Raw genomic sequence first — 14,337 nt, 5'->3', positions numbered from 1 at the left:
TTAGAAATAGATTGCATTAATCAATGAAGGGTTGTTACGAGACAAATTTCAGGCAATAATACACAATATTCACTGCAAAAGTTTGAGACTAATTTAATTAGCAATAATAATACAAAGACACAAATTTTGAGAGATGAGATTGGTAAAGGAGAAAATGTGATGAATATTTTGTACTTTTGCAGACAAGATGATAATTATAACAGATGACATACGAAGGAACATAAAAATTTTCAGAATATTAAATTGATTCGTAACTTTGCGTCTGATTTAAAAGTTAAGTACAGCGTAGGAAAAATCAAGTGGTAGAATACAAATGTAGAGGCAGAAAATTTACCATTTGAAAAGCTAAACATTGGGCTCAAGATAGCAGGCATGATATATTAAAAGAAATTTATTCACTACTTCATTTTTTTTTAAAAAAAAAGAAAGAAAATTCCATTTGTTTATACAAAATGGGCTTGGAGAAACGAGATAACATCACAGAAACTTTCAAGATATCGAAGACTAATGCCAAAAATGCGTTTCACAACTGCAACATTTAAAAATCTCCTATAAGTCTTGTATTTTTTTCAAAGAAAACAAATCGAATTATTTCTTGCATTTTACTTTGTTCTGAAGAAAATTTCAACAGAAACTGCTGGTTGGTTTCTTTTTGAAAATTGAGTCATGAGCAGAGACTTTTAACGTCACAATCTAGGATACGCATTTTTGGACTTTGGCCATGGGTAGAATTTTAATTAGTTTTCATTTTTAAAAAGTAAAGTAAGCCTGAGAATTTGAGATGTGGCGCATTCAGATCCATGTTTTTAGGGTTTAGATACTAGTATTGCTGGACAGATTTTGGAACGAGACACCAAATAACCACCGCCTTGGATAAACTTAAAAATAGAATTAACTGAAATACATGCACTTGACATGCCCACTCTTTAGTTTGTTTAAGGGAACTGCCTCCTTTGCGATAATTCAGATTAAAATCGTGCAAAGAAAAAAATGAATATCTTACAATGAAATAATGAAATAATTAGACATTTATTGTACATTGAGCATCAATGCTATTGAAGTCACCGAGAGCAGTTGATTACAAATTTAGAGGTTACAGAAGATTATGGGTAAAATTATTACACAATAAAATATTTTAACATTGACAACAAAAAACACGCAAAATAAAAATTGAAAACCAAAAAAAAAAAAAAACCACAAAAGTAAGTAACACGAGGATTTACTCACGGGTGAGTAAAAATTCCATTCTGGAAAAACGGATTCTACAGGCGAAGGATAATGGACCGGTAGTACTTAAAATCAGTGATTGATAAAGTAGAACCGAAGTATGCAGTGGGAAAAAAGAAAACTTGTTTTTTATTCTTTTACAAGGATTGTTCAGTAACTGACTCTAGGAAATATTGCACTGTTACAGTTACAGTAATGAGGCTTCAAGAAGAAATTTCCTCAAAAGCAGATAATGGATTTCAGATTGACCTATTTTAATGTTGCAAAAAATCTGAAACAACAAATCCTGAATGTAACGATGGATTGGCTTTATGTTGACCTGCAGCGATATCCTTACTCATTGAGTTAAAAATAAGTTACAAAATAGAATAATTGAGCGTCATAAAAACAAAAAGAATATATTCCAATTTGTTCCTAACATTTAGACTTGGTTATAAAATAGTCAGGCAGAAAAAGAGAAAAAGATAACTAAATTTCCATTTCATTATCTTTTAAGAGAAGATGCGACTGAAACCAATGATGAATTAATGAAAATTCAAATGAAAAGAAAACAAATTTTCAAATGAAAAAGTCTACTTTTCATCGTAGTCAGAGCTTGAACGTACTTCTGTACACAGAATAGTGTACAAAACTAATAATCATGATTTAGACTCAGGGCCTTCTGTCAATTGAACCTAAATTTTTCTTCAGGACCCAAAATCCAAAAAGCACCAAAATCCGTCTCAAGAAAATGAAAAAAAGAGGACTATACGGCGTGCATTCAATCTTTTGAGCCTTGTGTCAATGGATCATTTTTAGACACATACTTTTTTTGGTCTCCAAAGATTGAGCGCTTGCCGAATGGTACAATTCTCCCAGTATTTCTCGAAAAGTAGTTTGGTGATTGGGCCCTTAAGCAAAATCTCGGTTCAGTTCCTTTCTGCTTCATTCAGCTTTTGTAAAATCTTTAAAAACAAGAAAAGAGGTCAAGGACAGGTCAACTCGAGTGTAAATTTATCAGAGTAATAGTGAGATAAAACAATTATAATTCTTTCTCCTTCATTGGGTTTCCATTCATACCCCCTGAAAATACAAAATAAAGTTACTATTCAGAATTGTTTTCTTTTTGGCTGTTCTTACAAAAATTGTTAGATTTAAATAGCTACATCTAGGCTAATTGTACAAGTGATATTTTGAGAGTTTATACAGTACAAGATATACACACACTATGAGGTTCTTTAAATCTAAAAGTTACAAGCTACTCAACTGATTACAGCATATACAATATTATGATTTGGTAAAAATAAAGTTTCTTCCTTACGGGGGCCCTGATACACTTTACAAGCAGCCAAAACGCAGCCAAAATTATTATGCTTTGAATGGGCTTCTAGACAAAGTATGAATTCTATGATAAAAATATTTGATGATACCTCTCTCAGGAGTTGACATTCTATCTAATCTTTGTGTGAATTGTTTTCTGTTTAAGATTTTGAAGAGAGACTCTGTACTTTTTTGCTAGCTAAGAGCTTGTCTGGTGGCCCATTAAAATCTTTCTATGTAAAATTTCCTTTGGCAGAAAGACTCCTTTGCTACTTCAAATGATGGCAAGAATCGAAGAGAAAAAATTGTAAAAAAACTTTTGATATAGTGGTCATAAAACTTACCATAGCTGAAAGCGTTGGAAAAAGGTAATTAAAATTTAATTGAGAGTTATAATTGAGTCAATAAACAGTATTTTTTCATTTGAATAAATAACCACAGACATTTTCCACATGCTAACGAGTAAACATGCTAAGATAAAAAGTGGCATTCAAAACATACATAGAGCTGAAAATGAATTTTATCGGTTGCAATAAAGTTAAAAAATATGAAAAACAAAATCTTCGTTTCACAGACTATAAGAAGTTTATTACCTGAGTTTGCATAACATTATTTGAGAATGAAAACATCAACGGTAAAATTCCCAAACCATGAATCTCTCTTGTATCTCCATTTGCAATGTTGCAAATCTCCTTTTACATTTTACAATTTTAAAGGAGGCAAGATTTTTTTTGGTATAAAATCTTGACTAATTTTATCTTGTTCTTTCTAGAATATGCTCTGAAAATTTTGCACAAAAATGTCAAACAGTATTTTCTTTGAAAATTAAATGAAAGCAGAAATTTTCAAACACTGCACACAAGATTCATGGATTGGTAGATACGCCATCAATACATGGTTTCTTTCTGATTTACTCAACACGAGAATCAGAATTAATCGGATTTTATCAGAATTAGCCTAACTACATAAGAAATTGCCTAATTTCTTTTCATATTTTATTTTTTAACCAGATGACTGAACAACATGATGACTTGAAATTTTGTGAATATATTCTTCACAATTTTAGGAAAATTCGGAGCAATTGTCAAGTAACTCTGTTGATTAGTTCTATGATGTAAAATTTAAACATGATAAGAAATTTGGGAACATAATAGGTATACAGTTGAGCTGATTACAGATAAATTCATTCAATTGTGACCAAAATTGTTTATCCTTCTATATCATTCCATATTTTGGTGAAACAACAGAGAGAAGAAAGACAAAAAACATCAGTGCTATTGAGTATGTGAAGTTATGATGCTTTCACTTTTTTAACTTCAGTTACTTTTCTTTCTCGCAACAAGAGTTGAATTTCAACCAGAGACAATTTTAACGTAATGAAATGGCAACAACAAAAAATTGGAGAACTTAAAAAGTATTAATTTTTAATCTATAAGCATAAAATAAGAATGTATTCTAATGCATTATTATGATAACAAGATTGGTTTTTGAACTATTTGACTATTAATTTCTTGGTTGAAATTTACTTATGAAAAAATCCTATCCTAGCACATTTAGATTACTAGAAAAAGGTACAAATATCTCTGAGGGATGATTCCTTAGAGAAAATTGAAAAATTCATTTGGAATAATCTTCATCACAAAGGAAGAGGAAAAGTTTTGTAGTAAAAGGCCATGATGTTTTGATAGGAAATTAGACTAAATGGTTCGAATCAAGTTACATTAGATCTAATGTAATCACTTATCAGCGCACAGTAATTCAAACAATAATTTTTTGTTCATTTTAAAATTGTATCTCCTTACAGAAAGCGTAAATTAATGGAAATCGTAGTTAAAGCTACAGACTTCTTTGAAAATAAAACAATAATATTTAAAAATACTCTGTAAAATAATGCTCACGCAAAATTCAAAGTTCCAACACAAATAAATAAATATGAAATCAATAAATATATAAATAAATAATGATGAGGAGAGAAATTAAAATGAATTGCAATTGCAAACATATAATTTTTGCACAATTGAGTATTAAAGTTACGTGACATTCTATGCGCTCTCATGCTACGTTTTCGACCCTTCGTCGCAAAGAAGATCAAAGGCGTGAAATGAACGGATGGTATTATAAATTTGTTGATTTGTCAAAGGTATTCTGACCAGACTATCCGTATCGCTACCACTTGACGTTTCTTTTTTGATGTTGTTACTGTGTTCCACCAGCTGATGAGCCTGCTTCGTTAGTGCAACTTGATCCAATGTCTTCCCAAAGAGGATTTCTTCCCACCTCACATCCAACTGTGAAAATCATCAAATAAGAAGATTAGAATATAAATTTGAGATAACACCTGATAAAAGTAATCCTAACAAAACAGATTAAAAATCGTAGAATGATAAGACTTCATACTTGGTTCACCTACCATACCGATAAAGTTCATTTCTTTGAGTGACGTTTTCCAGTTTTCTCTGCGCCGTTGGGGATGCTAGAAAATGGAATTAGGAATAAAAGCTCCCACATTGAATGGCAGAAGCAACTGACCATAACCAAGCCACCATCGCAGAGACCATTTTACCAATCCATGTTGGTTCGTTCCCTGAATTGTGAGAGACTATTTCAGAGACGACTCCGTCTCTGAATAGAGAAAGTAACTAATTGTAGGGACCAATTGTGCAAGAATAAAAGTGAGCTACCACTGAGGCCTGCAGTTCAAAAGATTTTCAAAAAATTGGGACTAGATTGGACAAAATATACGTGTAGTCAAATTTTCAAAGTGAATTTAATTTCAGAATTTTCTTTAACTGAGGAAAGTTGGGAGGCTGAAATTCTTAAAATGTTATGTGTTACAAAGAAAACTTGACTGTTTCCATCAATGCGAAAGAGAAAGACTGAACTGCACTTGATGGTCGAAACGAAAAATCAAAAGTGGAAATCATATTTAATCTTAAAATTCAGTCTTTTTTTAAGGAAAAGGGGTGAACAATTGTTTATACAGACTTTTTGCTCTATGAGATAGGGGTGTTCAAACGGATCTTTGCCAGTAAGCGATACTCCTTGTTGCAAAATGCCACTACACAGGGGTGCAGAGAATGCCAGATTTTGCAATCCTAGGATTGCAGCAAATTTTGGGTATTTTAAAAACTGATGACTTTTTTGCTCAATATTCAATGAAATGGGGACAGATTTGCTCAATCTGTCGTAAAATTTCGTATTTTGTCCTAGAATCAGACAGTTGACTTCTGAGCCAAAAACGTCAGCTAATAGTTCGTGTATTGGAACTTTCTACACTCTTGCAGTGCAATCCAGTAAAGCTGCTCTTGTTGGAAATTGACAGCACTATCCAAAATTCATGAGCTCTGGTCAAAGCATTGTCACTTCATATTTCTATCCTTTGGGTTGCCTGACTCGTAAAACTGAGTAACAAGGGAACAGCTCATTTCCGCCAACTCTGAACATTTCGATCACTATGCGTAATGCGTACCAGTTGCAACACTTTTAAATGGAACTACTTTGGAAGCTTACTGAGAACCGATAGGACACCCCTACCACAAAACAGAGAACAAAGCATACCCACGATTTTCATCCCAAAGCAATTGAGAAACATGGACACAAAAAAAAAACCAAGTGCAAAACATCAAACTGAGCGTTGGTCGAGAGGGGGCCCGGGCGTGGCGACATGAAAAAAGCATACGCACCTTGAATAGTGACCGGGCTCGGTCTTGATGACTGGGCTTTCTTTCGGGTGATGATGGAGAGAATTCGATGCGTTTGACGACTGAGCGTTTCGTTGGTGCTCCGCAAAGGGGAGGGTTCTGAGAATGAAAAAGAGAAGAAATAAAGACCACTAAACCCCACAAACTACAGCCCAAAACCACATTTAGCATTCCTTACCTTAAAAGTTGTCCATATTATGACGACTTGCAGAATGACATGAGTGAGCTTTATTGTGTAAGTTAACTTTATTGTGAAGCTCACAAACACAAAATCAGGGTTCCCATAGAATTTTGGAAATACAATTTCCTCATTTTCCTGACACATATTGGTAAAATTCCCTGATATTTAAGAATTTGCTGGATGGTAAGAGCGACAATTTGAAATAATTTTCACGCAAATTTTGCTGTTTGAACCGTCAAACCCATTTGAAAGAAGAGATATAAAGGTGATTTAACAATTTTTCCCCTATACTTTCATTATTTTCCCTGACACTTACAGGTTTCCTCTTACTGTTCGAAATTCCCTGACATTTCTTGGTTTTCCCGATACTCCCTTACTGTGGCAACTGTGCAAAATTGAAGAATGATACAAGCTGACTGGACTCCTCTGACTTTTTTTAAACATGATCTTTACTGATCTACGAGACAACATACGCGTAAATCTCCTGTTTACAATTTAATTACCAGTTACTTGAGCCATATTTTGAATAACGCATTTTTCACTTGGCCCTGACTCCTTCCTTCAATTTTAAGAAAAATTATTTTGTTATTTTTAGTAAAATTTACTTTACACTATGGAGAATTCTTTTACGCAGCTCTGAGAGCAGTTGATGATAGGGTGGAAGCTGACGCTAATGCAGTGGACTGCTGGATGATGTAAAAATTATTAGAGAATTTCAGTACATGTTCCTTCATTGACCTTGGAGGTAAAATAGATATCAGAAATTCCCTTGATCAGCTCCAAGCCACAAATTTAATACTTCCAGTTTACAATAGAATCAGTTAACTTGACCTTACTCTGATTGTGGGATCATTAATTTTCTTTTATTTTCAGCTCATACCGCCTCATTTTAGTATCCCTTCATTTTATTTAAATCATAAGAGGCAATTTGTGGTGCTGGTTAAGGAACACAGCTAACAAGAGGAATAGTTTTTAAGGATATCGCTTCATGTAATCAGACTGTATCAAAATAAACAAATAAAAAAAAAAATTGCCAGAAAATAAAAAAAAAAAGTTGCAAAACACACCATGCAGAAGACTTAAAGTTTACGCTTTGGCCCTATTGCTTCCCTGCTTGTTATGGATTCAAACAGACAAATAGCTTCTTGAATGGAGTTTCCACTGCAGCACTTTAATTCTCTTTCATATTTTGTGACCTCTTTGGTACCTTCATAACTCTTTAATATTAATTTTTTGCTTCTTTATTGGGACAAAATATGTTACTCATTGGAGGGTGGGCTCCAATCTGCTCTAAAATACATTCCTATGCTCAGAGCAATTAGGCAAATTAATGGTGAAACTATAATAACACAAATCTCAAATAGAGTGTTTGAATACATCTGAATCTGTTTTATTTTCATGGAAGAGAATAAGCAAAACGCACTGCATACTTATTTTCAGAGAATATTCCCTACACAGGGAAGAAAAATTATGGAAGTTCAAAAGAGAGCTCTCCTTTAATTAATAGTTTGAGACTTGAGAAAAAAAAGTCTGAAGCGAAGTTGCCACAATTGAAAACTGAGCAACGCATTTTTCTAGTTTCATATTCAAACGTGACTGTAGAAGAGTCAACTTATAATTTCATTCAAGCATGATTAGCTGACTAAGAGTCAAATTACAGAAAATTCAACCAACATTCAAGCATGATTAGCTGACTGAGAGTCAAATCACAGAAAATTCAACCAACTTTCTATCTCTTTGCCGAATTTTCTCAGAGCCAGAGCTGAAAATAGATGGTCGAATAATCGCTTGATTAACTTGCTTTTGTTAGGAAATAATGCAACAGTAAAGGTCCACAAAACTTGAAATCCTAATGCACTTTAACTTTAGCCATTGCTGAAGGGGGTGATAAGGACACATTGCTACAGGATACTCAAAACTACTGTGTAAAAATAAGAAGGCTATTTGAAAAGATCTACGGTTCAACCATAAAATCTAAATAAGCTAAACTCACACAAAACTCAAAAAAAGACTAATCAAGCTTGGAAGGATCACATTTCTGCAGATATCTTGCAAAAATGGCTTGACTGTTCTCAGTGTTCAAACTTCAGGGTAGAACTTGCCCAAGAAACCAAACTTGTGAACTAGTCTGGGGCGAGCCTAATTTTTAAGAGCCAGTCACAATTTTTGAGGGCCAGACTGATTTTTTACATACAAAAAACCGAACATGGTGTATGAAACTTTGCCAGGGGCACAAATTAAAGGTTAAAACGTATAACACAATCATTTTTCCGAGAATTTGCAGCCGGTTGCCTTTGCGTACAACTTTTTAGATACCACTTTTCGGGTTTCTGGGTGCCTAAGTCATATTTTCAAACACATTTTGCCCATCATTCTTGGAGTAGTAAGAACACTGTCAATTTGTATTAGTCACTCAGTTTTTTCGAGGAGAACTGATCTCTAAGATTTTGTAGTGATGGTACAGTTGTTCAATGTTTCATTTAATACACAAACTGCTGAAAGCCCAAAATAAGGAGCGTTTTCCTATTATTTAACACTCACTTATTTTCCCTCTATTTCTCTAATTATTTGAATAAATTCTGAATTTTCATATGTTCCATGTTGATAATTATATCCAAATAAATATATTTTTTTTGTAATTCAATGGGATCAGATAACAAGAACTATTCAATTTAATGCTAGTTTGTCATCAGATTATAATAATATATTCTTTCTGCTTATCAAAATTAAAGTACATGTTTAAGTCAGTGATCTGTGATTCAAATTAGATCAGGTGCTGCAAACATGGGCTCACAAAAGAATAAGTGTCATACAACTTCAATTTGCTAAATCGCTAGGTAACTCCTGTTCCCATAAATATCGCCCAAAAACACACAACAATACATGAGATAAATGATCACACTAGATCTACCAAACAATTCTAAAGGTGCAAAAACACACAAAAAACGCAAACTGGTGAACTGAGAATAAATATTTCGCTACAATTTTCATGTACAAGCTGAAAAAAAACTTGGGAATTAACATGTGCAAAAACAATGTGCAAGGACAACATTCTGGTGCAAAGATAACAAAACAATATCAACAAAACAAATGGAAACGCAAGAAATCACAAGGTGAGAATAACTTTCGAGTACTTTGTAAGGTGAGGGGGAAAAGCAGATCAATTGTTTTGTTACAGTAAATTACTCCAGGAGTCTATTAGAGGCTTCCCCTTAAAATTATGGATGGTTCATCGTCCTCTAAAACAGAATTTGGTATCTTCCGCAAAATGGGCGGAGAATGAAACTCATGTTAGAAATTTGCATTATTGATATACCTTAGTATAATGAATTAGGAGAAATGATGGGCATCACAAAGAATAAGTATGTTTGCATATCTCCTTTGAATTATGCATCATATGAAATGCTACTATTCAATGCATTTTTCAAGTCCCTTTCAGGCACTTACGCATTTCGGAAATCAATTTCAAGAATGGATACTGAAGATTTTCGAGTAACTTGCATATCTGATATGATTTTTTTGTGTGCATAATTGTGTTCAATTTAATTTTCTCTTTTAATTATGAAAATTGCAAAATGAAAAACAATTGATCTGTGTTTGATCAAACCAATAAAAAAAAACCCGAACACACACAAACTAGTTAAGCAAACTGAATAGCCAATGGTGCTTGAGTGTTCCCCGACAAACAATGGTGCTAAATAAAGCAATGAAAATGGGTAGGGGAAGGGGGTGGGAGTATCATTGGAAACCCAGTTTATAAACTGAACGCCCTAGAACGAAACTTACCGAAACATCTGTGAAAAAAGGAAAATAAAATAAACTAATAAAATAATTCACTTTACAAAAGAAATAAAATAAAAATTATAACATTAGATAGGGAAAAAAATTTATGTCAATGAAAGCGAAACATTTTGTCCCAAAAGGAGGAAGAATAACTGGAAAAAAGAAAAAATATAAACACAAAAAAACCTAAAATAACTCAGTTCGCATCAACATGTCTCAACTGAGAAGGGGAAGAACGGGGAGATATTTACACTGTTGACCACAACTTTAACACTTTAATCGCTGAAGTCTCAGAGAAAATAACCGGAAAAAGGTTCTAAACGCAATCTTTTCAACATCCAACAAGACATTGTTACAGGGTGAAATTCTGGCAGGGAGAGCAACCCACATCACCACAAAAATATTACACAGGAAATCCATAATTTATCACAAATGGGCTTTTAACATTCATTTCAAGTTTATGATCAGCAGAAAACCAGCATTGATGAAAATAATTTTCCTCCATGATAAAAATCGTATATAAACAAAAATAGATTTTAGTGAACTAATGCTGTTATTTTTTACTTTATTTTAAGTAAATTACGTAAAAATCGTTGGTTGTTTAACATTCGGTGTGAGGTACAACTCCAAAGGTATTACTTACTAGCTCAAATCATTATTTTTTTTTTTGTTCGTTTGATACATAAAAAAATTTGAGAGGTGATTTAAATAGGGTATGAACGATTAAAACCTATGAAAGCTGAAGTGAGCGGTGTCTTAGTGCGAGTGAGATGACCGATGAAAAATGACATGCTGCATTATGAGATCCTAGATATATACAAAGGGTACAATAGATGAAGAGGTTGGATCCTGTCTAAGATGAATGAAAGTTGAAAACAGAAAGAGTAGTGCAAACAATCCAAACTATGGACCCAGTTATGATTAAGCCTGGCATTTGCAACTTTATTTTATCACAAATGAGATCTTGTGATAGTCATTCACTAGGTAGGAAATGAAAGATCACAGAATTCCGGACTGAGGGTCCAGTATAAAAAAGCAGATAAAACGTGAAAAGCTTCGGTTCTGGAAAAATGTAAAATGTGGCTAATGAGGAGAAAAATGGGGTGGAAACTAAAAATGAATCGAAAGTGCAGACTAAAAATGATTGAGATTGATGGCAAAGCAACGCTGAGCATTATATGAAGCAGGACTCAAGAGAGAAACCCTAAAAATGTGTTTTAAAAATTCAAATTAGGTGAAAACCTGAGTAAACAATGAATAAATAACTTTCTCGTGGTTTAAAAATAAGAGACAAGAGCGGAAAAACCCTATGGACCGGTACTGAAAACTCTGAAGAAAAACTGTGCGAAAAGGTGAACTGGAATGAATTTCGGTAATTAAATGAGAGTCAGATTAAAAAAAAAGTCATGAATGAAACAATTAGATTCAGGGTATTCCTGCAACCGCCCCACTATTTTTTCCACTTGTCAGGGTCTGTGTCTTTCCTGGTTCATTACAACACAGAATTCGTTAGTTTTTGGAATTCTAATATTAAATTTTTTTTTTCTTTTGGCGCAATTTTGTCGGGAAAGTAAAATTTATAAACTCTCATTTTTATACCATAGCTACTTCCAAACTTTTTTGAAACTGTATATTAAAAGAAAAAGTTAAAAGGCAGGAAAGACTTCCAAAACCTAGCTGTACTGATGTGGCACTTCTAACTTAAACAGAATAAAAATCACAACTAAACCATCCAATCTCAAAGAGGCGTACACATCAGAATCAAAAAGGAACTGTCATTTGCCAAATTTATGTTCACAAAAAAATGCATTGTCCTCTTTCACACTTGTCTTGGATATATAAGTGTGAAATACTGATGAGGAGGAGTGAAAAAGAGGGTACCAATTAAGTCAGAAAAATAAAATAAATAAATGAAATTGATCCAAGGATGAAAGTTGTTTGTAATTTCAAAAGTTGCTTCACTCATCCCTTTCCTAATTCTTGCAAGATACTTATCACAACCATTGTACTTGGAAAACATCAAACTTGCGGCTAGATTCATGTGGTTGAAACTTGAATTGACAGATAAAATATCATCAAAGATTTCGCACCAACACCTCCAACAATACATTCAACACTATCAACGTCACTATTAACCAAACAAGGAACAAATTTAAAATTTAGTTCGAAGACTGCCTACCTCAAAAATAGCAAACAAAATATGAGGAAAACGAAAAAATACAAATTAAAACCAGACCAAAACTTTGAATAGGTTTGAAAATGCACAAGAGCGATTACTCAAAACAGAAAAACCGTCTACTTTCTACATTTCTTTCTTCCCTTGAATCAAATCTTACAACGGTCAAGTCGCCCCACACTAAGACAACAAAGTAAGAAGAATATCACAGCACATCTTTCAAAAAAAAAAAAAAAAAAAAAAAAAAGACAACCATTTTAGGTAAACTATTACCTCAGATGTTGTATCAAAATTGATTGAAGACTTTGTTTGACTCCTATTTAAGGAAGGGGAGGGGGATAATTGAACGAAAACTTAAAGGACCTCTGCGTTTATTATGATATTTTTTCACAGCCCATAACCTAGAATGGACTTAAAATTGTGGCTGTGACCAAATGGATCATTCTGATTGCAATCTAGATTTTTTGGGCACCTATTCCACTAAAAACTTCATCTTAAGTAATTCAGGGCTCACAAACTGTGACATCAGAGGCATTTTTCATAACTAAATGTTGTTCAGAAAAGTCTAAGAAAACTTTTGGACACCAAGTTCACACTGTACTCATCAATAGTGTAAGAATGAGCATTTTTTTGTTAGTTCACGATGATTCTTTGGAGGGAAATTACTTGTATTTAATGTTTCATAAACCAAACTTTGAGCGAAACAAATTATAGCAATAATCCATCGGAAGATCAAAGAAAAAGTAGCAGAGGCTGTCTCACAGGTTTATCATTGAGCCAGAAAGGTGCTAACATTTTCTTGACTCCAGATTTGAGGAAAAGAAGAGAGAAGATTAGAAGAGGGTATGAATTATCTAAACCGACAGTAAATCTTTGCCTTTAACAGAACTATAAGATATCGTTTTAAGAAATTCTATCTTGCTTTAAACTTAGCATTAGTTTTTATTTTTAATGATGTAGTAAATCTTTTGCTTTATTAGTTTTCATTTAATAGATTTGGAATTGTAGATGTTAATTTAAAAACTACATAAAGCCACACTCAAAAATGCACCGTAAAATTAAAGAAAGACTTAAAATGTGTGTGGAGAAAATTAACAGTCGCATTTGAGTGGATAGTCTCAAAACGGTGAGACGTTACTTGGGGTCCAGAGTGATAGGCTTGTATTAACATGTTGCTCATGGTTTGAAAGCTTGAGGAACCGAATTCAGATACCACTTAACTCTAAACCACATTCTCAGCCTATGAGGTGCTGTGGCGCTAATGAACGTAAGAATGAACCTGATGATTTTGTAAACATTAGAAAAGAGGAGTTATAATTTCATTAAGTTGGGTTAAAAAGATGTTAAAAATTTACTTCTGATTCTTCTGCTTTATTGGAAATAAAGTTTGCTGCCGGAGAACTGAAAAATTTTAGTGTATTTCGGGAAAATTCATGAAATGTAGTAGCATGCAGGTATGGAAGAATATGTGATACATACTTTTATTGACTGCACTGTTGATACCGACGGGACATCAGGAGAGATTGTAGAGGCATTGGACATTAACCGCTCCCCGAAAAGATCCTCAACTAATGTGTCTCGTGTGATGGATGGTGGTGAAAAGAGTACGGAGGATTCACTCGGTACAGATTTCATCTGAGGAAGAGAGAGAGACCATTAGAAAATGAAAGACTAACGCATTAAAAAAATAAAAAATAAAGAATAAAAGACTATTGAAATGAGAGTTGGCTATTCAGAAAACTTAAAATATGACTTGAGCTGTTACAATTTATGTCTTATTCATTTTCAGGAATATAAACAAGGGGAAATTTCTCATATGAGCTGCTGAGAAATTACTCTTAACTGCTGAAAAATATTTTAGAAATAAAAACTTGCTCCTACGTAAAAAAAAAAAATTGAAGGCCTGGGATCCATTGAGATGAGAACTTGATCAAGTTTTCTAGAATTTTAGACCACATTAATGGAAATTT

The 14,337-nt window shown here is 33.3% G+C and overlaps 1 protein-coding gene across 3 annotated transcripts in view; it reads right to left on the bottom strand.

Moving 5' to 3' along the window:
- Positions 1 to 68: 68 nt before the first annotated feature.
- The window catches only part of Myb (proto-oncogene like protein Myb), a 71,843-nt gene continuing 57,574 nt past the window's right edge, over positions 69 to 14,337 (bottom strand). For 2 of the 3 annotated variants that reach the window (XM_019041132.2, XM_019041131.2), the window contains exons 13-15: positions 13,847 to 14,002; positions 6,210 to 6,326; positions 69 to 4,814 (exon numbers count right to left, since the gene is read on the bottom strand). In XM_019041132.2, the coding sequence (XP_018896677.1) occupies positions 4,584 to 4,814; positions 6,210 to 6,326; positions 13,847 to 14,002 (504 nt within the window). In that variant the 3' untranslated portion in view covers positions 69 to 4,583. The remainder of the gene's footprint in view (positions 4,815 to 6,209; positions 6,327 to 13,846; positions 14,003 to 14,337) is intronic. The other variant, XM_019041133.2, reaches the window with a different exon arrangement.

This window comes from Bemisia tabaci, chromosome 8 (assembly GCF_918797505.1).
Source record: "Bemisia tabaci chromosome 8, PGI_BMITA_v3".
Lineage (NCBI taxonomy): Eukaryota > Metazoa > Arthropoda > Insecta > Hemiptera > Aleyrodidae > Bemisia > Bemisia tabaci.
This window is presented reverse-complemented; position numbering and strand designations above follow the sequence as displayed.